Source organism: Cyrtonyx montezumae, unplaced genomic scaffold (assembly GCF_038088225.1).
Source record: "Cyrtonyx montezumae isolate F1298 unplaced genomic scaffold, pur_monq_1.0 scaffold_13, whole genome shotgun sequence".
Lineage (NCBI taxonomy): Eukaryota > Metazoa > Chordata > Aves > Galliformes > Odontophoridae > Cyrtonyx > Cyrtonyx montezumae.
The window spans coordinates 6,293,180-6,321,126 of record NW_027071859.1 but is presented as its reverse complement, the minus strand read 5'-3'; the positions used below and the strand labels follow the sequence as shown (position 1 = coordinate 6,321,126).

At 42.6% G+C, this 27,947-nt stretch overlaps 2 protein-coding genes across 2 annotated transcripts in view; one reads left to right on the top strand and one right to left on the bottom strand.

Moving 5' to 3' along the window:
• GPN1 (GPN-loop GTPase 1) overlaps window positions 1-12,122 on the bottom strand; it is a 14,225-nt gene extending 2,103 nt beyond the window's left edge. The window contains 12 exon segments of the mRNA XM_065730637.1: window positions 151-190; window positions 2,286-2,368; window positions 3,554-3,700; window positions 6,195-6,240; window positions 6,828-6,922; window positions 7,015-7,093; window positions 7,620-7,657; window positions 8,473-8,539; window positions 10,290-10,329; window positions 11,600-11,693; window positions 11,768-12,017; window positions 12,019-12,122. Coding sequence (XP_065586709.1) covers window positions 151-190; window positions 2,286-2,368; window positions 3,554-3,700; window positions 6,195-6,240; window positions 6,828-6,922; window positions 7,015-7,093; window positions 7,620-7,657; window positions 8,473-8,539; window positions 10,290-10,329; window positions 11,600-11,693; window positions 11,768-12,017; window positions 12,019-12,122 — 1,083 coding nt within the window.
• On the top strand, window positions 12,115-27,947 carry ZNF512 (zinc finger protein 512). The gene is made up of 14 exons (XM_065730636.1): window positions 12,115-12,135; window positions 14,024-14,088; window positions 14,607-14,815; window positions 16,753-16,839; window positions 17,805-17,888; window positions 19,195-19,319; window positions 19,688-19,774; window positions 20,610-20,708; window positions 22,184-22,351; window positions 23,597-23,791; window positions 24,260-24,361; window positions 25,526-25,588; window positions 26,068-26,166; window positions 26,642-27,947. Exons 1-14 carry the CDS (start codon window positions 12,121-12,123, stop codon window positions 26,939-26,941), a joined length of 1,698 nt encoding a protein of 565 aa, XP_065586708.1. The 5' UTR covers window positions 12,115-12,120; the 3' UTR covers window positions 26,942-27,947.

Here is a 27,947-nt window from a genome sequence, read left to right as displayed (position 1 = left end):
GAAAAAGTCAGATTGTGAACTTCAGGACAAGACTTTTTCCACACTGAATATTAAATAAAGCATTACAGCCTCACAACAGAGAGTCAATTCTGCACATAAAAGTGATTCCAAGATGCACTGCTCCAGTCTACAGCAGTTAGAAGTACTTACCAACGATTTCCTCAGGCGTTCATATTCTGGACGATATTCCCTGCAAAGATAAACACACACAGTGCATTCATTCTCAGCTAATACATCACTTATATTAATGAGGGATCACTTTTGAGGCTTGTTTCTATCCCAAACTACTTCTAACCAAATGTGTTCTGAAAATAAAGGATGCAAAGTGAATATACTCCATTAAAATGCTAAACCTTTCTCACACAGTCTGGATAGATTAAAAAAATAACAATTTAAACAGAACAAAAGAAAAAACAACTCTATAGAAATAGTCATTTCATTGCCATAACTAACCATCAGATCACTGACTTTGACTAAACTAAAAGAGTGAAAAAATAGATCAGATGTTATAAAGAAATTCCTTACTCAGAGAGTGGTGAGGCTCTGGCATGGGTTGCCCAAAGAAGCTGTGGATGCCCCATGCCTTGGAGGCATTCAAGGCCAGGTTGGATGGGGCCCTGGGCAGCCCAATCTAGTGGGTGGCAATCCTGACCAACGGGCAATGGGGTTAGAACTGGATGATATTTAAAATCCCTTCCAACCTAAGCCACTTTATGATTCTATGGAGTTCATAATGAGCTCTCTGTGTATCCACCTAATTCATGTGGCTGGCTGTACCCTATTAGTTTGATCTGGGGGGCATGAAGCTGTAACAGCTGAAGTTGTAACAGCCTTTTCAGACTGATAAAGCGTAATGTGTTTTCCTCTAGAAAATAATATACAGTCTGTCTTAGCTATTTCCAGGTAATCCAAATTCCTAGATTTGCTTTCTAATGTTACAGAGCAGTCCAGCAATATTTCACGAGGATGAATCCAGTATATCCGCTAACTTCTCAAAGAAAAGACCTCTGCTTGTTGCTCTTTCCAATATGACCTCATTTCAGCATGTAGCTCTACTGGTATGGTAAGATTTGTGGTGGGCTGACTACACAAAGCTACAGGCCAAAAACTGCAGCTATACCAGCTTTATATGCTGAGGTTGGGTGTGCTGCCATGGGCTGTGTTCTGAATCTTCTGTGAATTCCTCTTAAGGATATCTTTGGACACTTTCTTTTGGACAGCCTAATCTGGGAGTCAGCCAGTGCACGACAGCGTGCCAGGGTTTGGGATGGAGTTAATATTGTTGTTCCTCGTGTTGTCAGAGCACCAGCAGAATTGATGTGTTGGATCTAAAGGAACTTTATATCACCTTCCCCCTTAAGTCATACTGTCTGGAAAGAATGTGATGTTGCCCATAAAAGAGTGTTATGAAGGCCTTAGGATAGCGTAGTTCAAGATGCAAGATGATGTTCAGCCACTCCAAGAGTCGGGATCTGGATTAAGGGATGGTGAATTACAGGTTACTGCACTGTTAGTTTAAAAAATGATGTGGACTGAAGCACTTTATAACTTCTGCATGGCATCTCTAGCTATGGAGACAAGAGACAATGGAATTCTGAGCACCCACTTCAGGTTATGGCCATGGGGAAACATGTTCTGGAACTCAGGACCTGTGTCCAGTGGTCACAACAGAAGTGGGGGGTCAGGATTGCAGAGCCTTTGGTCTCACTCAGTGATCGCATAAAGCTGAAAAAACCATGTAGTTCATCTGCATGGATCTCCAGAAAGGTCCCACCATATTTTTGCCTTGTTTTGCATTGTTTGCTTTGTTTTGACCAGTCAAGGGGCTGAAATAAATATGATAGTAATTACCTTATGGGCTGAGAACTATTGGTGATGGGTGGACGGTTGGACCGGATGATCTTGGAGGTCTTTTCCAATCTTGGTGATTCTATGATTCTATGGTTCTATGGTCTTGAATTTCAACTCACTCACCTATACTGTCTACCTCTTTATGAGGAAAATTCAAAGCTTGATCATTGTACAGAACCAGATAAAAAAAACTGACTTCATATTTTGCTAGCACAGTTGGCTTCTACTTTTTTTCCCATTGAATAGCACAAAAAATTCACCAAAGCATAGTTTCTTTTGATTGCTTCTTCTTATGTTCTTACTTTTCAGTTTATTAGAAACCTTACTGCCTTGGCTTGAAAAGCAAACACTTCTTCAAATCAAAGGAGTAGTTTAGTGAAACAGTAATTTCAGCAAGTATTCAGAGGGTCAGGAATCAAATGTTATCAACTTACCTCTCATATTCATCTACAGCTTTAGAAAGCTGAACAAAAAAATCATCCAATCCTGTGCCTAACACAGCAGAAACACCAACCACCTGTTAAAAAAAAAACACACATCAGAACTAAAGAGTAACTGAACTGAGTTTTTAGGTAATGGAGAGAATGAGAGCTGTAAAGCTAGACAGTGGCACTGAAAAAATACCTGTGGGAATCTAGTGATACACATTTTTTCCAACCTCTTCTCTACTTTTAACTAACCCAGGGAACAGTTTTCTCTTCTATAAAATTGATCAGAGAAGAAAAATAACACAAGTTAAAAAAAGGCAAATCTGGTTCTGCAGTACACTCTCGTACTTCCAATCTTGATATCCCACAGATATATATATAGTTAATACAATGGCTAAATATAACAAACAAGATGGGGCAACTGTGGCAGTTTCACACTGATGGAGCTTCACCACACCACTCTCACTCCCTCATCTCAAAGGAACTGAGGGGAAAAAAATGCTAAAAAAGGGCTCAAAGGTTGAAAATGGCAAGGAGATTATGGGCACAGGCAGAACAAACTCAGCATGGGGATATTAATGTTATTTATTACCAAATACCAGCAGATTAGAGCTGTGAGATACTAGCTTTATTGGCCACAAGGGCACTCTGCTGGCTCACGGGCAACGTGTTATCCACCAGGACCCCCAGGTCCTTCTCTGCAGAGCTCTTCTCCATCAGCTCAGCCCCTAACCTGCACTGAGGCATGCAGTTATTCCTCTCCAGGTGTAGGACTCTACACTTGCCATTGTTGAACCTCATCGGGTTTCTCTCTGCTCTACTCTCAAGCTGTGCACACCTCATTGAATGGCAGCACAGCCTTCTGGTGTGTCAGCCACTCCTTCCAGCTTTGTATCATCAGCAAAATTGCTGAGGGTAGACTCTCTCCCTGCATCCAGCTCATTGATGAAGACGTTGAACAAGATGGGGGAACACCACTACTTGCAGACCTCCTACTGGACCCTGTGAACAAACTGCTCCAGCACACGGCCCATTTCTGCAGCCTGTTGAGAACCTTCTGAAAGGCAGCAGAGCACTCCACAGTCTGACAGAGGAAACTTGCTGAGGAGGCACCCTATCACTTCATCCAAGTGGATAAGTTAAAGATTACTGGACCCAGGGGAGACACCACACACTAACTGGACTCCTTGAGCTTGAGCTTTCTCTTCTCCAGGCTTTTGTGAGAGGCATTTAAAATTAAAATAAATAAATACATAAAAAGAGAGAAAACTTACCTTCAGTGAACTGTAAAACTCATCCAGCACTAAACTCATAGAACGAGTCAGGTTACTGACATAGGAAGTCTCTTGGTTCAGAGCATCCTGAAAAGTCTCAAAGTCCTGCATCCATTCTACTGCAAAACTGTGATCAATTATGTCAGTCTGGAAGGAAAAGACAGTGTTTTCAGAAGTAATAAATGATTAACTCTTTGTCCACTTCCTAAAGCTAATTAAAAAAAAATGCACATTAGACTTACTTACATAATGCTGATCTTTGCAAAATATTCTGCCCTGGTCTGACGTTTTCAAAGTTCTGGCTTTTTTTAGTCAAAACAACTACTTGAATACAAGAAGAGAAGACAACACCTATCTCACTTTTAAGGAGATTGAAAGTCTGGCTATAAAAAATTGTGTGGCTTACTGAAAAGAGGCATCCAAAAATTGCTTTACAAAACAGCTTAATTTGTAAATATTAGATTTTATGATTGAGGTGTGACAAGAACAGATTTGAGTCCTTTTTTGATTGGCTTGATGGCTGTGGGACTCCTCTATGTTGGGCAACATGCTATTGGGCTTTTATAAACTGAGCTGCGCTCTGACCTGAAGAAGTTATGAACTAAGAGCAAGATCATGGACACAAAACAGATCAGATGGTTCCATAAGTTCACATGGATTGATAAGTGAACAGTTTAATAAAGAGTTTTATAAATACATCAAAGTATATGCAAATCCTCAGCTATTACAACACAAGTGTCTAAAGCTACATATTTCACTTCTCAGCACCAATAGGAAGGAGTAAAACAGAATTTCCCTGTATTATTCAAAATATTTGCAACAGAACTGAATCCATCAAAGATCCAAACCCTGATGATTCAGAAATACTTTGATTAAATTCTATAAATAAAATTGAATCAACTCTGCAAGTTGGGATTTTTTTTCCTCTAAAAATCTAATATTCCTTAAACCTATGTCACAGAATAATTTGGGTTGTAAGGAACCTTAAACATCACCTAGTCCCAACCTCCCCACTATGGAGTGGAGGGGATGAAACTCCCACTACACTGAGCAGCCCAAAGGCCCATCCAACCTTGTCTTGAACGCTGCCAGGTAGACAGCATCAACAACTTCTCTGGGCAACCCGTTTCACTGCCTCACCACCTCACAGGAAAGATTTTTTTGCTTGTATCTGATCTAAACCTACTCTTAGTTTAAAACCATTAACCCTTGTCCTGTCACTACAGTCCCAGATAAAGACTTTCTCCTCATCTTCCCCGTAGGATCCCTACAAATACTGGGAGGTTGCAAAAGGTCCCCAAAGCCTTTTCTTAGAATACAGAACCCCAGGTGGGGTCTCATAAGAGCGGAGTAAAGGGAAACAATCACCTCCTCTGACCTGCCAGCTACACTTCTGATGGAGCCCAAGATACAGCTAGTTTTCTAGGCTGCAAGCACACACTGCCTGCTTCTGTCAAGGAGTACCCCCAAGGCCCTCTCTTTATCACTGCACACGTTCAGCTCCTTGGGATTTCTCCATTCTTATGAAGAGTCAATTTTGAATTGCTTGTCAGTAATTCTTTAAATGCTGCTGACTTAAGTAACTTAAGGCTAGAATTCAGATCTAAATGAAGCTGTGAAGCCAAAACCTTGGGTCTATCAATGACAGGACGAGAGGGAATGGCCACAAGTTGCGCCGGGGAAGATTTAGATTAGACCTGAGGAAACATTTTTTCTCTGAAAGAGTGGTCAGGCACTGGAATGGCCTGCCTAGGGAGGTGGTTGAGGCACCGTCCCTAGTGCTGTTCAAGAAGCGGTTAGATGAGGTGCTAAGGGATTTGATTTAGTAGTTGGGTAGGGATAGTGATAGGAGGATGGTTGGACAACATGATCTTGTAGGTCCTTTCCAACCTTATGAACCTATGAACCTTTCCATACACACACTGTAGAAATTCCATTTCTTCTAGTCTATAAAAAAAAAAACATTTTCTTAAGGGAAAATGATTTTCCGGCCTCATGCCTTTTCCCACAGCTGTAAAAGCAGATTCAATAATGGACTTACCCTTACGTTAGGAAGTTCTGCTTCCTTATAGAGTAGCATTAAGTTGTTAGGAGGCTGTGGATGGCACACTTTAAAACAAGTGTAGATGAAAAACAAATCTATCAAAGAAACATTGAAGCGGTAGGAATTTCTGGGCCAGGATCCAAATATTCTACTTGTAAAAACTAAGACAATATGAGCAGCATCCAGTCACCCAGACAATTTCCCAGAGGGAAAATCTACCTCTGTGACATACATTTCTAGTTGACACCGAATTTGTAAAGCATATTTTACAAAATTCAATCAAAGAAAAAAAAAAGGGATTTAGAACAAGAAAGCCTCAAGAAACCAAATCTCTAACAGATCCAGCAAAACATTTTTCAAACTGGTAGCAAAATGTCAAAGTTGAACATTTGGGTGTAACTGCCTGTCCCTAAATTTCCTTGCTACTTTCTCTGCCAGATCTTTTCTAGATTCAGCATTTAGCCAGTGTTTAGCTCCTTCCCAGCCTCTCTTTTTCAGAAAAAAACATATTTCTGTAATAAGATGGAGACACTACAATAAAACAAGCTAAGGAGAACCATGCTTTGCTGGAACTTAAAAACCATAGCTTTAACTTACCTTGTTCATGACAACAATAAAAGGTAGCTTTGTCTTATACAGGATACTGAAAATTTAACAAACAAAAAAAAATAAAAGAGAACTGTTACAAATAACTTAGTACTCATTAGAGTATAAAAATATATATAAATTTCAAAGCAGGCAAGACTTATGCAAAACATTCCAAGATGACTTCACACGGCCACATACACTGTCATTGTAACACATCTGTAAAGATGTGTATCACCTTTAAATCTCCATGGAAACTTTATAGTTCAGTAGATTTTGTAAATGAAGAGACTGCAGACAGAAATCCCATATGCTAAGCCCCTACTTGTCAGAGATTTAAGTTAGAACAATCATTTCTCACCACCAGAATTCACGTATTTAATGTCTGCTCCATTCTTTATTTTAACAACAGAAATCCCTTACTTGAGTCAGAAAACTGAAGATACACACAACAACATTCTAACTTTACTATGAGCCCTGGTCCTTCCTATCAGCCACATTCCCACAAAATGAATTGGACATATTCTTCTCAACTGAAAAGCTCCTTGGATGAAGTCTAAACAAATTGTTGCTCTCCCCCTCCCAGATAACACCAAGGGGACAAAGGACTCAGAAGAGATGGTTTGCATTTTCAGCTTTTCTTACCTGCATGCATACAGCATGTTGGACATAAAGGTGATAGGGTTGGTACTGCGAGAGGTGTCCATCACATAAACAACAACCGAAGGAAAAGAGGAAGCCTGGAAAAACATGGCAAAAGGCATCCTGATTAGAAGAAGGCAGGCACCTTTTTCACACAGCCTCAGTGTCAAGTCGCATAGAACATGCTTACCAAGGCCTCAGTTATGATGGTTCCTGATGCTGACCATGTGAATACCTCAATCTGCCCAGGTGTGTCAATGATAACATATCTGATAAGAAGTCACCACCAACAAAAAAATAGGGAGAATTAGTCAGGCACACTGTCCTGCTGTGACCATATTACCACGTGCAGGGAGCAGCAAATCACATTACCCTTGTGTTACACATCCCAAACAGTGATGAGATGTATGAGCATAGCTGAAAAATCCCTGTGTCAATTTGGTGAGAAGCACTCACTCTTAAGATTCTGCTGCACCCAAAGGCATTAATTTAACATCTACTACACAAACTATTCAGAACCAAAACTAATCATTGCCTGTTTAAACAGCACATGAGAAAATCAATGAAAGTCTGATGAAGAACGAGAAAAGCAGATCTAGAATCAGTAGATATTTCTTTGTAATACATATTTTTTATAAAGTCCAGTAATCTGTTCTAATCTATGCCTCTTTTCCAGATAAAATTTACCCCAAGGCAGAAGAACAAGCAGAAAACACTCAGGGATCCTTTTTATGGATGTCTTATGCTTTTCCCACATTGATTCCAGAAGAGTAGAACTTGTTAGAACATACTCACTTGGATGCATTCTGTCGCTTCTCAATAAACTTCATCACCTGATGGAAAAAGCAGCAGTACACTTTGTATTTAGGGTCAGAACAGGAAACTCAAATAACCATTTTATAACAGAAGCATCAACTTCAACTTGCACAGCTACAATAGCTATAAAAAATAGACACTGAGGTCTAGGGAGCTGCTTTGGCAGGGAGGCTGGACTCAACAATCTCTAGAGATCCCTTCCAACCCCTACAATTCTGTCATTCTGTGATATAATGAAAGCTAAAAGTCACTACATCGAAGATGGAAATTGATAGAAAACACTCAGACACTGTGAGAACTTGCAAAAACAGCCTTGATTTTACCTGTGTCCTACCACCAGGTGAAACAAATGATACAGTTAATGCAGCTGTTCCCCACCTATTTCCTAAGAGAACTCACACTCCTTGAACATCTTGAATAGGGTTCCACACCAGTGCTGATTTAGAAATAAGATTTAAGACAATGAACAATTATCAAATGAGCTTAGGGAAACTTGATCAATCTCCAGCAGTGACTTCCCTACTTCAAAGTCAGAGCAATTGTATACAGGTTTTTACAGCAAATACAGAAACAGAACACTCATGTGACAACATTCTGTACACGAGTCATCTAAATTTTACATTACACAGAATAGTAGAAAAAGAAGGATACATTTCACTTAGTTAAGAGCTAGTGCAGTTTGGCTGCTTTGCAAAACAGGGAGAATGCACTAACTCTCAACAAATATTAGAAGGTTAAGTAGCACTTTCTGAAACTCTAGATACACAAAAAACATCTACAGCCTCCAGGCACAGTACTCAGAGCACAGTATCACATAGGATCAACCTCATACCTGATCAAACCTTGTAGCAAAAAGATTGAGAGAGGTCACTATTCCACCATTCGGGCCCAGCCCATATCTAGGTGCTTCATTCAGGAAAGCATTATCATTTCTGACAGAGAAAAACATATGCACACATGTACAAACAAAGCCATCTTTGTCCTTCCAGAAAAGATCAACTACACAGTTAGTAATTCAGTACTTATCAGTGCCCTGGATGCATTTCATTTTTAAGAATACATACCTCAAAATATACTTAAAAGATTTCTAGTACAGCAAAATTCAAATAGAAAGAATGGGAATGAACCCTGTAAAGACACTTTGCACTCTACCACTTCCTGAAGGGAGGTTGTGGCGAGGAGGGGGTGGGCCTCTTCTCCCTGATAAATAATGACAGGACGAGAGGGAATGGCCACAAGTTGCGCCGGGGAAGATTTAGATTAGACCTGAGGAAACATTTTTTCACTGAAAGAGTGGTCAGGCACTGGAATGGCCTGCCTAGGGAGGTGGTTGAGGCACCATCCCTAGTGCTGTTCAAGAAGCGTTTAGATGAGGTGCTAAGGGATTTGATTTAGTAGTTGGGTAGGGATAGTGATAGGAGGATGGTTGGACAACATGATCTTGTAGGTCCTTTCCAACCTAATGTACCTATGAACCTATGAACTTTGGAGTGTCTTGAAGATTTCAAAATTCCTTTCTGTGCATATGGATCTGTTTACCAATCACAGTCACAGACACAAACACTCTTATTACATCGTGTCTTCTCTTTGCTGCATAAGAACTAGCAGTGGTTTGCCAGTACATGCAGTCTTCCAGGGTCACTGCTCTAGATCTCCAAGCACACTGGCAGACGCTCTCTTTAAGCACTGTTTAATGAGATGTTAAACTCCAGTGATGGCTAACAAACACAGCAAAGCAACTAACACATCCACAAAACAAATTCAAGCTTATGCTTAGATGTTTTAATGGTAACTCCTAATGAAACAGCCAAAATCACAATCCTATCTTCCATAATCTCTATTCTTTTTCCTAAAATACTGAATATAAAACATTGGATGACATCCATCTGAAAAACCTATGACATAAGGGACAGAAGACCTCCAAACCTCTCTGGAACTGCAGTTGTCAGTGTGATGTTACTGAATCATAATCCCCAAGCTACTGTGCAGCTTAAGCCACCAGTGCAACGTCTTAGAGACTCGGAGAGACAACAGTGCTTTCATTATGATCAAACTAGGAATAAATAGTTTTTACCACCTCCTGCGGGCAGTTTCAGTAACAAAATTTGATCTGTAAATACAGAGGGAAAAAGCTACTGCCCTCATCCATTACAAACAGAAACTGGCTGAACAAGAGATGTGGACAGAGCTCCTGCAGGGGTGGTGAGACACCAGAACAGGTCACCCAGAGAGGATGTGGATGCCCCCTCCCAGGAAGCATTTCAGGCCAGGTTGGATTGGGCTGTGAGCAACCTGGTGCAGAGGGACATCTCCCTGCCTATAGCAGGGGGTTGGAACTGTGTGATCCTAAAGGTCCCTTCCCACACAAACTGTTCTATGATTTTATGACTCATGTTATTTTTAAAAATGTACTATTAAGCAGAAGCACCTGTAACACACAAGAAGAGAATGACCCAAAGAACATAAAAATATTATTTACATGCATTTCTAATCTCCCATGCAAGAAACACACAGTCAAAAACCTTTCGTCTTCATGCAGCAATCTACATTACTGCAATCCCAATCTCCCTTCATCCTCACACGTAAAAGTGACAGGTAGCTTTTTCAAAATCTGTTCAAAGACCACTGTAAGACCAAAAGAAAGGATACTGCTTCATGACCTCTTTGTACTTCACAGTGTCCCGGATATCTACAGTGGGAGCAAAGCATAAACAGTTTAACTACCTTTATTTTATAACAGTCTTCTTTATTAATTTGCATCAAAGCCTTTCCTTTTCTATCAGCTCTCCTTTTGTCCCAGCAACAAATCTAGTACCAGCAGGAAAAATCTCCTACATAAAATGAAAAACTAATAGAGCTGCTGTGCTGTCAACATACACATGAAACCCAGTGTGACTCATGTGAAGCATCAGCAGATTCAGTTACTGAGTCCTAACTGCTTAAGCTGAATTCTGTTCTTATTTCATCAATATCAGTTACTAAAGCACGCATCTTCAAATACTTATCACTTTATGAGAGACCCAGAACTGGGAGGCATCAACTCTTCAGCAGACATCAATAAAACACTTCGGTCTCCAGAATACCCTAAGAAATGGGCTAAGACTTTTAGAAAGTTTAAGAGACAGAACCTTACTTCACAGTGCAGTGATGGAGCACTGGCACAGCTGCACAAAGAGGTGGTGGGGTCTCCTACTCTGGAGACATTCAAGACCTGCCTGGACACCTACCCGTGCAACCTGGGCTGGGAGCTGCTTGGGCAGGGGGTTGGACTGATGATCTCTGGAGGTCCCTTCCAACCCCTACAGTTCTGTGATTCTGTGATTAATCCCCAACCAAACTAAAACCTGGCAAGCCTATGGGAACAGCAGACCTTTGGGAATGGCTGGGCATAAAGCCTGTTTGTTTTTAAGATATTTATCCAAAATTAATGTCCTTTACAATGGCTTGAGACATTATTTGTTAGCATCCAACCACAGCACAGCTGAGGATAAGAAACCCAACGAAATCTGCTAAAACATTAATTCTCAATGTTTGGGAGAGGAAAAACAAAAAGCCACATGCATTAAATCACACTCTAACTCCATCATAGGGACAGTATTCATTAATATCTTCAGAAATGACTTGGATTTAGGACTAGGAGGTGCTTTGAGCACGTGGACACTGCTCTCAGACGTACGGTTTCATTTCTGGGGTGGCTGGACTTGGAAGAAACCCCGAGAATCAACTCGGAACACTCCACGATTCTAAATAAAGCAAAACCTATCCAGCACCCACAACAACTTAAAGTCACCCTCGCGTTAGGTCTTAGCACCTTCTAAAGAACAAACAGCCTAACCAAGCGTCTGCCGTGAAAAAAAAACTTACCTTTGCGGAGCATAAGGAAAACACCACATCAGCTTCCCGACCACCCCCCGCTCCTCCCCCACCACGCCGCCGCCGTCCGCCCAGCCCCATCTCACCGATGTTGGCGGGGAAGGGCAGCTCGTACACGGCAGGGTCCAGGTTGATCACGTACGGGGGGCAGCGCTGGCTGTGCAGGTGGGCCGCGAGGCACTGCGGGGACACAAGATGGCGTCAGGATCCGCCCAGCGCGGGAGCACTCGGCAGCGCCCACCACGGCCCCTCACCTGCACGAAGGTGGTCTTCCCGGAGCCGGCCATACCCAGCACCAACACGCACACCGGCGACACCTGCCCGCCCGCGGCCGCCATCTTTCCCGACACCCCCTTGCGCTTCCAGGGCGCGAATCGCAGCTTCCGGTAAGTGGCCGGCAGCTTCCGGGGTACTGCCAGTAGCTTCCGGGGTGTGGCCTGCAGCTTCCGGCCTCGGTCCGCGCGCGTTCGGGGTCCGTTTCGCCGCCGGTCGGGACCGCGCGGCCGTGTCCCCGCGGCCCAGGAGCTGGCGGCTGCCGGGAGGAGACGGTTGGAGGCAATCAGAAAGGACCGTAGGGCCCTGCGCGCGGCGTTGTGACAGCGTCACCATGCGGGGCAGCGCGGTGAGTGCTTGGCGGAGGCGGTCCGGAGCCGTGCGGCCCCGCTGTGGTGTCGGAGGGCCGGGGAGGGAGGGCTGGTCTCGGTAGGAGGGGTTGAGGTTGGGTGTTAGGAAACGTTTCTTCTCTGAAAGAGCAAACAAGTGTTGGCACGGGCTGCCCAGGGAGTGGTGGAGTCGCGGCCCCTGGAAGCGTTCAGGAGCTGTGGAGATGTGGTAATGAGTATCGTGACCGGGGGAGTTGACAGTGGGATTTGATCATTTTAGAGGTCCTTTTCAACCGTAGTGATTCTGTGAGTCCAGAAGGGTGCTGAGCCTGCCGTGCCTGCGCCAGGTCCTTCCCCATGGGATGGGGACAGGCAGCGTGGCACACTTGCTGCTTCCACTGACTCCTCATTAACTGTGGAACCAGTTCATCAGCAGTTAGCACATCTCTTTTTCTTGTTACTGCGGATCCTTTACAACTACTTAAATTCTTCCTATTAATTTTGGATTATTTTACAAAGTTTTGTAGTGCTAAAAATAGCCAAACATGTGCTATGTTTGTCAGTCATCAGGATTCTTCTCATGACAGATTAGGGCAGATGATTGCAGCAGACTGTGCTTATAGTTTTAAACACTGTAACATCACACTTATATGGCCTGAATTTTTTCCAGCTGCTCATCACACTGAGGGTTCTCCACCTTTTCCACATAAAGTTTCCCATATGCTCTCGTATATACTCCTACCAGCATGTAAACTCTTATCAAAGAAATGCAAACACAAACGTTCAACTGGTTTTTCATCCAGTGAAGAAGAGGGAAGATTGAACTATTATCTGTGCCTGTACATAAATTAGAAGCCAGGAGCATAAAAGGCAGACTGAAGTTCATTTTTCCAGTGCATTGTTTTATATATATATATATATATATACACACTAATATTTTTTTTCAGTTTCTTACCCAGTTCCTGTGCATGACAAAACGTTCTATTTCCTTGTTACAGTTTTTCTACTTGGCATTGATTTTTGTCTTTTAGTCTACAGAACCAGGTTTTGTCCTGGGTTTCATAGAATCACTGAGGTAGAGTGAGAAAAAACCCTGAAGATATTTAGGTCCAACCATTGCCTAATGTTACCAAGTCCACCACTAACCCATGTCTCTAAGTGCCATGTAAGTAACTTTAGGGATGATGACTGCACCACTTCCCTGGGCAGCCTGTTCTAAATGGGGATTTCCCAATGAAGAGTGAGACTGAATCAGTGTCAGTGTTTGGAAGAAGGTGATATATGGTTGTCTACATACCAGGAACAAAGTACAGCAAATGAGTTGTTTATACTGACTTGAAAATGTCAATGGTTTCTGTTAGATTGCATGTCTTAATAGGAATGTAAGAAGTATCAAAGAATAAATGACCAAAAATCTGTATTAATCAGAAGGTTATTCTATGACGTGAGTAAAGGAAGCAGCTGAGCAACTTGTGGAGTATGACAAAATAATTGAGATGAAGGATGAAAAACTCAAAGGGAATGGAGACAACATTCTTGGCATGGCAAATGCAAGAGTTATGGGAAAAGACATTGTAGAAAAAGCAGTAGGTTGCAATCTAAAATACTTGCCATCCTGTATGGGCAGAAAGCAGGTATCACTGAATTAGAGACAAAGAAAAACTCCATCACGTCCCAGTGCAAGGAGAATGATTGGATTTCATATGGAAAGTGGGGAGGGGCTTGTCACTATTCTGATTGGAGTTCTAGTTCAGCTGGAAATGAAACAAATGCAACTTCCTTGTTGCAGAAGGTGGTTGTTTCCTATCCAAAGGTTGGTATACTTGTTCTCAAAGTGCAGCTGATCGTGTTTCGCTGGAAAGAATAAGAAAAAATATACTGCTGATGTGAATTGTTCTGCTTTGCTAGGATACCAGCACTGCACATCACGGACAGCCAAAGGGCAAGAGGCCAAGGTCCCTGGGAAACAAAAAGTATGTGAATGTTTTGTGTAGAGTTTGCTTGAGGACCAAAAGAAAGCCAACTTGAGATTCCTGTTGAAAAACAGCATCTGACTTTTATAAAATAGTCTGAATATTAAGACCTGCAGTGATTCTTGTTTGTTCAGTGGAATCTGTTGAGATCCGCACTGGTGGTTTGAAGGGAAGTGTTCATTTCTAAACAGTGATGAACTTGTGACTGCTCCTTTCATTGCAGTGCTGAGGTTAAATATCTTATGTATATATATAATGCTAGGATCAATATCTTCTTACTGGTACTCTCAGGTAGCTTTCTATTGTCAAACTCATACAGATAGGTTGAATAATCATATTGAGGATGTTTTGCCTTGCTGGTGCCTTCCAGTTAACAAAACTCAGGAGATTCAGTGAACTGTGGGATGAATTCCTACAATACTTGTGAGAATGAAAGAGATGTTGTCTGTTAAGTCATTGTGATCGTGTGTCTACATACACATTTTTAAATAATAAGATTTCAAGTTGTTCTTTTCCAGGACTGAACAATTTGAGGAGATGGAAACCACTCCCCTAGGACTGAACAGCAACTATAATGAGACAGCCAGCAACGTTTCTTCTAGCTCACAGAAGAGTAGAGTGAATGGAAGGGCAGAGTCCAGAAGCAAGAGAACCATTCGACGGCCTGCGTACTGGCTGGAAATGAGGGGCATAAAAAACAACGTGAACAAATCTTCAGAAAAAAAAGGTAGTGGTCACTCTTGGCTCTGCAAAACTGTTTTTCCTCTTCAGTTTTATGAGAGATGGAGAGGCTTGATGATTTCTGAAAGATGTGGTGCACTTCAGCCACAGATTACAAGCTTGATATTGATGCTTGTACGTTAGGAGAGACAAACTTCCTCCACTGCAGAAGTGTAGGTTAAAATTCTCTGGTGTTACACAGTTCATTTTAGTTGACTTGTCTATTAAAATTAACGATTCTATGAGCGATATCATTTTTATCTGTAGAAGTGTGTAGGGTGTCTGCCAATCATTTCGGGGTTATGCTGCAAGAACTTGAAAAAGAGAGCAAGTGATGCTGAAACTGTACAGAAGCAAATCAGTGTGCAGCATTCTGGTGTAGACATGGCTTTGTGGCTGTTAGGTTTTTTTTTGTGTGTGTGGACAGGTTAAATGTTTTTATCTCTGTTGTTTTCTCTCTGCTGTTATCTATGATTTTTTTTTTTATTTGGAGTGGATGGGGCCTTAGGTTGTTTTAGGGACATTTAGATCTCCTGGCTTTAGAATTGCTTTTCAAACTTTTCATGTGGCTTTTATTTCTTTAACACTTTTTCCTCCTCTCACTGAATTGGAACCTGTGTACAATCCTGTTGCAGGGAGGACCAAATATTTACTTGTTAAAGGTGAGGTTGCTGCAGCCTCATGCTTCTAGGTCCAACCAGTAGCAAGACTGAGCATATATTCCAATGGGTACAAACACATATATTCAATACATATAAACAGCCACCCATACAAATCAACAGAAACAGATGTGCTCAGCACTCTCACACAGCACCAGTGTCATCCATCCCATTTCCTTCTCTGTCTGATCAGGATGGAGACAGGTTAGTAAGAAGTAAAAAGGTGTATATACGTATATATATCAAACATATATGTGTATCTGTTTTTATACACACGTGTGCAGTGTGGATCCCTCCTGTAGCTGAATTAGGCACTTGGTCTACTCTGTAGCTGGTCTCCCCTGTTGCTGGTACATGGACTTACTAGTGCCTGATGCCTGCAGAGCCACTCCAGGTGCTAGTGTAGACCTTTCAGACAGGTTCAGACTTGCATATTCTGAGAGTTGGCTGGAACTCCCCTCATCCCTCTGGCAGCCAGTTTCCACTCTGATCTTGCCCTTCTGCCTTACACTCAGGCATGCATACACATGGCTTCCCCCCATTTCCCAGCCTTTGATACCGTCCCTAAATATCCTTGCATGTCTTGTGTAATACTTAAGTGGTCTTTCCCTGCATTCCACATATCCCATAACCCCAGACATTAACAACACCACCACTTCAACACACTTCCCATCCCAGAGCATGCTCCAGAGAGCAGTTCCCATTGGTTCACCTCGATGCATCTCATACCTAGATGGTGGGGCTGATGGATATAATAGGAAGAAGTTACCTGTTTCTTTGAATCCTGACTTTGTCTGCCATGATGCTGCTGTGCCTCTCTGTACTATGGAGGATCATGATGCATTATTCTGAGTGCATTGTGAGGTGGAAGTGTCAGCAGCTTTCTGGGTCTTCGGTGTGCTGGAAGTAGTGAGGGTAGGCAGAATATTAGCCACATTTTTCTACCAGTTGTTGTCTCTCTGTGCTCCTTTTTGTGTGTGCAGAGTAGCTTTTTATGACATAACCTAGCAACTTCTGGCTCTCTTCCTGAGCTGTACAACTTTCCCAAGCCGTGCTATTGCACTGCTTCTTCCACATCTTCTGTATTGGAGGGTTGCAGACCATGGGCTGCCTAATGTGAATGAGTCGTAAGGCTGTACCTAGCTTGCTGGTGTCCAGGAGCCTCACAAAAACTAAGTTTTCCTTTAAGAATATGAGGAGAACCTAAGGTAGCAGTCAGACACAAAGCTGTTATCCAGGCTGAGTTTAATAAGACTGAAACACTTCTATTCTTGCTTGTTGGCAGAAGGACTTCTGAAAGGCAAAAGGAAATCCGAGCATGGGGACGGTGAGGATCTTAAAGACCCTCCCAAGAAGAAGCAGAAGATTTCTGGTAATACTAAATAACTTTTTATTCCTTGTTACAGACATACAGGTACTTCACACTTCCTTTCTGCCCAAATGCTGTTCCATACCTCTTTCTGATTCTGTGTATCTTGTAGGAGTTTAATAGTGTTTGCTTTAAAGGGGGGGTGATTATTGTTATTTCAGTCTCACTTAGAAAGTCCAGCAGAGAGAGGGAAAAGGGAAGTAGAGTAAGAACAATCTGGTCAAGTTCATTTTAGTTTCCCAAAAAATTCTGAACTAAATAATCGGGCAAATTACTCATATACATCTGGAGATTGATGAGCAGATGATGGAACATAGAGCTGTGTCAAGGGAGGGTCATGTAGGGGTTAGGAAGAGGTTCTGCACCAAAGGGTAGTGGGTGTGGAACAGGCTTCCAGGGGCCCTGAGCTCCTGGAGTTCAAGAAGTGTTTGAACAACACTTTCAGACATAGGACTATCCAAAAATCAAACCTTAAGTGGACCCGGTGTTGAACAATGATTTTTCTGGGTCCCTTCTAACTCAAGATATTCTGTGATTCTGTTCTATGAACCTACATAGCAGGCTCCTAGAGCGTGTAAGATGTAATGTGAGATAAGAGCAGATGTTATACTGAGCTATTTGAGCAGGGATGTAGACATGACATAACATTTCAGGCATGACATAACATTTTACTCTGCTTCAGGGTCTCTCTTGGAGCCATGTGTGATGTGTTTTGGTGTAAAGAGTTCCCATCTTCTGAGCTTTGCATATGAACGGCCATAGATGATAAATGTGTGGATGAGACAAATGCCTGCAGCTGCACATAAATGTGGATTTTGAGAGAGAGATTAAAAAAAATAAAACGGAACATTTTTGAACGAATGGTCTTGAGACAGTCGACTGACTAGCAACTCCTAGCCAAGCTCTGCTTTTTCTGTAACAAGGCTCACAGAATTAAGTCTCTTGGTCTTCCTGGTTTGTTAAAACAGGAAAAAAGCAACAAGCTGAAGCACAACAAAACTCCAAAGCAAAAAGCCGCTATGTTCGGAAGGAGCCGGAAACATATAGCACAGGTAAGGAGGAGGAGCAGTTGCTCAGAATTGTTTGTAGAGCAGGGAAGAGAGAATTTTGATTCTGCATGTTCAGTCTGAGCAACATCTGTGTCTCTCATCCTTCCGTTTTGTCTTTCACTGTCCAGTGACTGCTGTCCTGTTGGAGCACTGCAGAGCAGTGTTGAAGGGACAGCATGCTCTCTGTAGTTTCATGAGGTTTAACCCTAAAAACAGTGCACAATGGGGCAGTGAAAGTGTCATTTCAGTTAGCCTGTTAAAATAGTTTCAGTGTAAAACTCATAGAAATATGTGTATTTTGTTTTTTAATCAGTGGAATATGTTTGGAGGAAAAACCATACCACCTGCTGCCACATCTCTTCTGGTTACCTGGTAGACAAGATCTAAGCAGGCTATGCTTGAAAATGAGCACTGTAGCCTTGACTCAGCAATGACTTGGTATGTGTCAGCTCACAGCACTTGTTAATTACTTGTTTTCCAGCAAGTGCTGTTTGATTTGTGGACTTTCCTGCTCACTACTCAAGAAGGGATGAACCCTTCCTATTATTACTGGGCAAAGAGAAAAGCCTATTTTTATAAAAGATTTTTTTATGATAAGAATTAAAGCAGATGGCTTTTAAGCCACTTTCTTCCTAGAACTCATATCAGTAATTTATAGTCCTTGTGGATAGGGCTTGTGCTTGACATTTCAGAAGTGGCCAAGCACTGAAAACCATTCCTCACAGGATGCTTTACCCTGGCTGATGAGAGGGTTGGCATAGTGGTGCAGCTCTTTTCACTTTCAGTGCCAAAATCACTGTCTGACAGAAATGAAGTTCTTAAGATTTGTTTTGTAGAATGGAACCGTGGACCTGCCTGGATGCAGGCTGTGCAGCCTGGTCTAGGGAGCTGCTTTGGCAGGGGGGTTGGACTCAGTGACCTCTAGAGGTCCCTTCCAACCCCTATTCTGTTGTCCCTAAAGCTGCTCAATCACATCTGTCACCACTTTCATTGAAAGCTTTTTCCCCTGCATGCTTAAGTAATTGTGTAATGAAAATGAACGAAGGAAAAATCTCCACTGAACAACTAGAACTCTCCTCACAAGAAGGAAGCAGTGTTAAATGTTCTTAGCAAATCATCTTCCAAGAGGTGTGATGTGTGCCTTGTCATGTGGTACGTTTAAAGCTGCAGATGAACTCAAACTCCTGAAGTAGAGTAGGACAGGAGTTTGGTAGCCTGTGACCCGTTTCCTCCGATGATACATAGTGCACATTGGTGGAGAAAGAGATTTTGTGTTTGCAGTTTTATTGCAACTCCTTCGTTTTGACAGGTAGCATAGAAGAGCAGTGGTATTTGGAAATTCAGGACAAGGGTCGAGTTACTTGTCCTACCTGCCGGGCTGTGGTGAGAAAGACTGTAGAAGGACTGAAGAAACATATGGCAAATTGCAGACAGGTGAGAACAAGGGAGGTGTTTTCTGTGTTCTCTTCAGCTTACTGATGGATGTGCATGCGCATGGATTTTTTTTGCAGTTAAAACCACTTCCATCTCATTATCATGTCTATAAGCGAGAGCCTTTTATGTCTGTAGAGGCTGCAGGTGGTGCTTCCAGCTCAGTCTGTCACTGGAGTTTTGGTGTAGTGAATAAAGATGTACCTATTTCATTGCTTTTTAAATACCCTCCACGAAATCTGTCTTATTTTTAATGGCCAGTTACCCGGCCTAAATACAATAGTCCACTCTCGTGCTCCTTTGTCCCAGAGACTTTCCCACTGCTTTGGTTAACTTGCAGTCACACACACAGTGTCCTTATTTATTTGCAGGAAACATTCACATGTCATCATTGTGGGAAACAGCTGAAGTCTTTAGGAGGAATGAAATACCATGTCATGGCAGACCATAACAGCCAGGTAACACAGTTACTCTACATCTGAAAGTCACAGGGGAGATGGTCTTTTAATCCTTCCCCGATGCACACAGGAAGTGAATATTGTGGTACCTATCAAGTGTAGCTGCTCAAATCTCATTCCATCTGTATTTTCATCATTTTAAGGTTGGAACTCTGGAAAAAAAAAAAGCAGATTAGCAGAGATGGTAGGGATGCTGTGTCTTTAAAACAGCAGATGAATTTTATGCTGGCTATATGTCACACATAAAAGGCATTCTGAATCAGAAGTAGTTCATTCTTCAGTGGACTGCACTTTTCAAACCTTTGGTAAACAGTAGCAGTTTTTCTACATTCATAGCAGATTTTGGTTCTTTACAAGCTCAGATGTAAAAAAAAACATAAGTGGAAGAAGCTGTTTAGTTCTTGCTGCAGTCTGCTTTTCCTCTTTGCAGTTGCTTTAGGGAAGGTAATGTTTGCTGTTGCCGTCATGAAGCATTACAACTTTGTTTTCTTTGAGAAGTTTGGATAATATTTGGAAAAATACATTATGTTTTTATTTTAACAGTAAATGTTAAAGATGTAGGATAAAGGTGAGTTAGTACTTTCCACAAGCAGGAGGGGAGCAAACAAATACACACCCATGTCCTTGCCAGCTACTGTGGTTTGAAACAACATGTTGTCAAATCTTTGTTCAATCCTAGCTATCTGCAAAGTGGTTTTCAAGGCAGTTCACTCCTTTTAAAGGTAGTTCAGTTTTTCTGGGGTTTGGACAGAGGTCACTGTATTAAATACAGTTCTGTAAAATCACAGTGCTGAGCATCCTGCATTTTTTCTTTCATCGTTCTGCTGTTCTTTAGCCAGTTGTGAAGGAAGGAGGGGAATTGGATGAGCAGCTTGAGAGAGACCGCCTTCGGAAGGTTTTGAAGCGGATGGGAAAGCTGAAGTGTACACGGGAGGTAAGCTGCATTGTGTGAAGCATCCTAAATTGAACAGCAGCAGATGCATGAACATGTAATGCTGTGAAAGTTCTGCTGGATGTGCTTTTGGTGCTGGGAAAAGATGGCTTTGTTTCTGTATCCTAGCTACGTTTTAAAGACAGAATTTGTCTCTTGAGAGACCTTGAAGGAATGTTGCATTACCAGGAAGTCAGTAGGAGGCAGAGAGAATCTTCTCTACACGGTTACTGAGCGTAGAGAACAAATTTTAAAGTAACTGATACTTGATTAGAACCTCGTAATAAAAAAAAAACAAAATAGGATTGATAAACACTAGCAACTAGGAGTGTTAGGGTTTTGCTCTTGACTCACTAGGTGACATTCTCTTGCCTATACCAGAATGCTGATTGGCTTTGGTTACTTTTGGTTACTGTCTGAGCCCCATTTGCACTCTGAAATAGGCTGATTATTAAAATAGAGGTTTTATTTTTGATTTCCTAGTTTTTGGTTTGTTTGTTTGTTTCAAATGGCTTCTTTAGACTGAATGCACAAATGTAGACTGAGCAAAGGTATGACCAAACTTCAGAAGAGCAAACTTTTTAAGGAATTACCAGAGAAGTTGTTGATGCCTCACCCCTAGAGGTGTCCAAGGCCAGGTTGGCTGGGGCCCTGGGCAGCCTGATTTGGTGAGTGGCAGCCAGCACTCATGGGCTTTGAGGTCCCTTCCAACCCAAGCCATTCTGTGGTAAGTGCTCTCAATTGAGGATGTCAGGAAGGAGGAAGTTAAAGGATAACAATTTACTTTGCAGCAGTATTAAAGGCTGTTCACAGAATAATGCAATTGTTAAGGTTGGAAGGGTTCTCCTGAGATTGTCTGGTCCAACCCCTGTGCTCTGGAAAGGTCATTTAGTGGTCCTTGAGCATTTGGTGTGTTGATGTCTTAAAGGGGGTTTGGAAGGATATTTATTTCCTTCCTGCATGCACCAATATTACTGTATTAACATGTACTTCTTTCCTTCCTTAGTTGTTTGTAATAGCTATAAAGATGTTAGTGACATCTGCGTGAACTGTTGGAGTTTATTGCCCTCCTCTGTGGTTTGAGATGTGATTCTAGGAACAGCTGAAAGTTTTACTTATAATTTCTGTCATATTGCTGCATTTGAGACACTTCAGCCACCCACGTGCTGGCACTTTCTGTGCCCACATCCTTCATTTGTATCTTAAAATCTTTGTTTTGTGCATCCTTCTTTAATGTCTTGTTTCTTTATTCCAATTGCTGAAATCTTATGTTCCACTCTACACATAAAGAAATTCTAAGAAGCAATTTCTCCCATTTGCAGTCAGCTCTTTGTGCCAGATTTTTTCTACTTAGAGATTAAAGATTACTGTCTGATTGTCTCTGTTTTGCCAGGAAAGCTGGTAGCACTTTTATCAGCAGTGCTCTGATGATCACTTGGAGAGCATTTGATCCCTGTATTTTTCTTCCATGCTGACAGGGCTGCACAGGCAGCTTCACTAGCATAATGGGATACCTGTATCACATTAAAAAATGTGGGAAGACTGCTTCTGAGCTGGAGAAAATGGCAATGAAGTGCCATCACTGTGGAAAAGCATACAGATCAAAGGCAGGGCTGGTATACCATCTCCGAGCGAAGCATGGACCGGTAAGTGCAAATTGCTGTAGTTATCTGAATAGTGATGTGGTACTTCAGGCCATCGTGTCCAGAGGAGGACCACAAAAATGGGCCAAGGGATGGAACAGCTCTCCTCTGAAGACAGGCTGAAAGAGCTAGGGCTGTGCAGCCTGGAGAAGAGAAGACTGTGGGGAGACTTGAGAGCAGGCTTTCAGCAGCTGGAGCTACAGGAAAGAAGGGGACAGACTTTTTAGCAGGGGCTGTGTTGATAGAACAAGGGAAAATGGTTTCAAGCTTAAAGAGGGTATATTTAGGTTGGATATAAGGAAAAAGTCTTTTACAGTGAAAGTGGTGAGGTACTGGAACAGGTTGCCACAGATGTAGTGAATGCCCCATCCTTGGAGGCTTTCAAGGTCAGACTGGATGGGGCTCTGAGCACCTGATTGAGTGTAGGGATCTGTGTTCATTGCAGAGGGAATTGGATTAGATGGCCTTTGAAGGTCCCTTCCTACTAAACGATTCTATGATTCTATGAAAGCAATAGGTGTATACAGAAGTAAGACCAAATATAGAATTAATTCACTACTTCCCATCAGTAGACAAGTGTTTAGCCATTTCCAGGAAAGCAGAGCTCCATCATTTGTAGCAGTTACTTGGGTAGACAAACGCCATAGCTCTAAACAATTACCCCTTCCTCCTCTCCTCAGCTTTTACTGTGGAGCATGATGTCATACAGTACAAAGTATCACTTGGGTCAGTTAGGGTCAGCTGCCCTGGCTGTGTTCCCTCCTGCTTCCTGTGCACTCCCAGCCCCTTGATGCTGTATAAGCATTATCCAGCAATTGCTAAAACACTGTGTTTGGTAAACATAGTACCCTGCAAGCTTCTGTGAAGAAAATTAAGTCTGTCCCAGGCAAAACCTAGACACATATAACTTTGTGGAGCTTCCTATTGTGTTGTTGTTTGCTCTTAGAAAAGTCATCACTGAAGCAGAACAAGCAGCACTATTCTTGTTGTCCATGCCACTTTTACAGTGAAAGATGAGGTATCCTTTCAAGATAGCAGCTGTGAGAAGCTCTACTGCTGTGTCCCTGGGTAGATCTGGGGGTCTGTCTTGGTAGGCAGTGGGATGCACTGCTGTTGCTGAGCCACAGCTGCAGCAGCATTTCTGTGAGGGATTTGGCTGAGTATTTATTCACAGTATTTAGTGTAGCTGAAGTAGGAACTGTTGAGAGAGGCTTAGCTTTTTGTTTGTTTGTTTAACCTTCACTGCAGGTCACCTTCCTCCATGAAGAAAGAAGAACAGAGGGCGTGAAGGATGCAAAACGGGAGCAAAGTAGTACAGGAAGAGTTCAGAGGAGATCTGCAAAGGTGGCAATCTACTATCTCCACGAACTAGCTGGAGAAGAGCTGGCCAAAGAGTGGCCCAAGAGAAGAGTGCTGCAGGACTTGATTCCAGATGATAGGAAGGTACAAGAGCTTAAAAATTCTCTACAGTATTTGAGTCTTTCTCCCTATCAGATTCTGAGTCTTGTAGTGATATCTTCCCAGTGCTGCCAGTGTTTAGTGGCCCTTGGAATTTAATACTGAGGAAATGATATCTTGTGGAAAAGATGAAGTTTTGCACTCTCTCTGATCTTACATTAAGCTATGACTGCATTAGCAATTACTGTGGTGTATTTTATTCAGGCAGGCTGTAATGACTTTGTAGCTACTATAGCAATTGTACTTAAATTTTCAGTAGTCTCAGGTAGGAAAGCAGTTACAGGCAATACGTTGCTCACAAGTTAGAATTCTGGTATTTTAGGGGGTTTCCAGATTCAGTTACGTTTGTAGAGGATGGGAGAGGATTGTTTATGGAGTTTGGCTGTTAGAAGGGATGAGCTTATCACAAAGCTAGCTTAGCTTCCAGCTTTCAATTCCATCTCTTTATCTTAGCTGAAATACACCCGTCCTGGACTGCCCACGTTCAGTCAAGATGTGCTGTGCAAATGGAAAACAGAAATAAAGATGTACCGAAGAGTCCACTGTCCAAATCAGGTAATCCTTTCTGAAGACTCGAAGGGGCTGATGTCAGGTCTGTATGCATTTCCAAAGACAGTTTCTGTCTTTCGGCAGGAGGCAAATTCTGCTCCATCTCTATATGGTGCTTCAGTGTAACAAAGACTCTGTTTGGTCCCTCTGGGAATGTGTTTTTCCACTTCAGAGCCTCATAACTTTCAGAATTAAGCAGCTTTCAGTTCATCTAGGTGCTGGTCCATGTGGAGGTGTGACTGAGTAGTGGAAAAGTGACAGTCTCCTGCTGTCTAGCAGGTGTTCTAAATCTTAATTATAGAGGAATGGAGAAGCAGAGATGAAAGTCTGAGGGTGAAAGGACTTCAGCACAGCACTTCAGATTTACTTCAAAAGCTTGCAGTGGCCAATGGAAGGCACACATGTGGCACCCTGGTCTTGGGTTGCTTGTGCATGTACCCGTAGTTTCTTACAGCTCTGTGCAGCCACCACCAGTCAGATCCAGTGAGAAGAAGTGGCCCCATTGGTGGAAGCTTTTATGGTGGTGCATGTGGTGTGGAGTGCCAAGGGTCAGCAGTGGCTTTCATCTGGATTTGGTACAGAAACAAAGACTTCCCCCTCCCCACCCCACCCACAGCGCTCTCCTCAGTTTTCAGGCTTGTGTCATTACCAACTATTAGAATTACAGTATGATGTCTTATTTACCCCCAGAAAGCAGCTGTCCTAGTTCACCAAGCAGTAACCCAGAAGCATGCCTTGCACTTAATCTCCTGTTTCAGGTTCTGAGCATAATGTAGTATCCTGAGACTGATGCCTACAGCTCCACCTGGGTAGGCCTTAAAGCTGCTTTTTAACTGGGACCATTGGTGTCAGATGCAGTAGTTCTGCTCTGTGCCACTAGATACAAGGTCAGGGCGGGAGAGATTATAGTGTCACACTCTTGTGATGTGTTTCATTTGAAACAAATGTTTCATGTTATTCGGGCTTTTAATAGAGGGTGCTTGTAACTCACTGAAATCTTGTTGAAAACTAGTCCCTGTTTTTACAAGAAGCTTTCTGGCTGTCTAGGACTTGATATCTCCTTTCCTCTTCCTCTCTCATCCCTTTGGGAATTGTTCCAGAGAATAAGACCCTCTTACAAGTGATTTCTGACTAGAGTTTTGCTGACACAGACATTTTTTGCTGTTTCAGGGTTGTGAATCTGCATATGGCACTGTCTCAGGACTCAAATCTCACCTCGGCACTTGTACTCTGGTTGGTAGTGTTCCTTGTACTCACTGTCTTTCATACCAATATCCTGACTGTCCCTGTCCACCTGATCTTTGTTCAAGCCACTGTCCTGCTATCTCCTACTCTGAATTTCTCACAGTTTGAGTGCTTCTCCATGTGCTAATGGGGTTAGCATTGCAAACATCATTTGAAGGAAGGAGGGAGCGTCTTAATGGCATGCATTTTAGAGAAGCTGCAGTCCTACCTGGAGATTCAAAAATGCAAGAGCATTTTTTTCCAGGTACTGCACTCGAGACCTTACAGCATCTCACAGCGTAATTCTATGCTCTGTGGATGTAACTGGTCTATCGTGTTAGTGCTCCTGTAGATAAAGCATTGTCTGGTATAAATAAGATTCTACTTCTTACTGCTGAGTTACATGTGTGCAAGACTGAAGTACGATATGTAGGTGTATCAGCCTTCTAAGGAGCAATTGGTGATGTATTTCTTTGTTTTGGTGCCAGGGAGATTTTGTGGCTGGCAAATACAAGTGTCTCCTGTGTGAGAAAGAATTCATTTCAGAAAGTGGAGTCAAGTATCACATCAACTCTGCACATGCTGAGGTAAGGCAAGCAGAACTGGAGTCCTCAAGCCTTCGTTTGTGGGGAAGGAGTCTTGGGAAGGAAATGCTGGATCCTTACCCTGTTTTACTCCTTTCTTGCTTATGGCTGAAAGCAGAGCCCTTAGCTCCAGTGGCATTTGATCTGCTTAAACACAGCTCTTCTGATGTGTCGATCTGGGGAGCAAATGTTGCATCATGTCACAGGTCTTGCCCTAGGCTGCTGCTGTTCAGTTCAGCTTTTCACCATTTTCCCTGCCTTTAGAAAGCCAATTGCTAAATCAGACCTGACCCTCCTGAGACACAGGGACAGCTGATGAGGAGCTTCAAAGAACAGAGCTTTGTTAGTCTGTTGCTTTTCTAGATCTCACATTTCAGCAAACGTTTGTCCCACAGATTCAGCTTTCATTATAAGCCCTGCTAACCTTTGTGTGGTATTTCTACCGTCAGTACCAACCTGTTGCCTTCTAACCCTCCAGGACTGGTTTGATATGAACACAAGTACCACCAAAAGCTTTGAGAAACTAATGAAAATCCGCCAAAGAGAAGAGCAGAGGAAGCAACGGAAGAAACATCCTTCGACCCAAGGCAAAAAGAAGAGAAGTGGGTCCTTGGCTACGAAGAAGCTCTCCAGTGCTGGAGCTGAGAAGATGAGGAGAAGTAAGAGAGGCCGTCCAAAGCGAGTGGGCAACGAGAACGAGAGAAGTGAGGAAATGGAACCTCAAGTTGCACAGAGAGCCAAATTTCCAAAATCCAGCCACAAGCGGGGCCGGAAATAAACCCCAGGAGAAGGGAAGGAGTAATCCTAAAGCTTTCCAGTTACAAGCTCCATTTCTGTCAGTCTCATAACCCACAGCCTCATAACCCACAGGATTAACACAAGCAACTGAATGCCTTTGGGACTGTGACTTCATTCCACTCTGTGGTACGCGTTTTGGAACTGTTGCATCTGCTCAGTTGTGAGACACTGAACCAAAGCTGTGGCACAGAGTCAGTCTGTCCCAGTTTAGGAGAGACAAGGGGATTAGCGGTGTACCCACTGTGGTTTTTGCTCTGGTTGCAGTCTCGGTTTGAGTCACATTAGTTGCTTGTTTAGGACTTCCAGCACAGTAGCTCTTATTTTGTCATCTTCCTTTGATGATGGGTGAGATCAGGGTTCTTTCTAAGCACTTCTCTCTGCAAGGAGCTGACTAGCACAGTGTTTAGATCACTTTAAAGAGGAAATGCTTTCTTGCACAGTATGCACACAAACTAAGCAGTGCTGTGCAGAACACAAAGGCTTTAGTTTGCCATGTAGCTGTCCTATCTGTTGTCAGCAAGGCTACCGCAGAAGAGCAAAAAACTTCCTGCTCTAGACTTGCACAAGGCAATGTCTATAATACGTACACTGATGTCTAAGCTCAGCACCAGACATTAGCATATGAGCTTTAGGCTGCTTGGAAGCAATGGGACTTCATCATCTCCTTCATCAGGAACCTGATATCCCCCTGCCATGTATTCTTTAACAACTGGGTACTGAATGAATGAAGAAGGTCTTCCCATCTTGTGAGGAATATTCTCCAGCCTTTTGGAGACCCTCAGTGACAAATGTAATGAAGATGAACTGTGTGTGCCCTCTGAAGACAGCTTGTTTCAGACTCGACTGGGAAACAAACTTGCTTTGAGATGGTGCATATCTACAGTTGCAGTGTTGGTAATGCTGCAGCCTAAATCCATGGAGCTGCCTTGCCCCAGTGCGATGTTCTTTGTCGTGCTCACACTTCCATAGTGTCCTTTTCTCTGCAA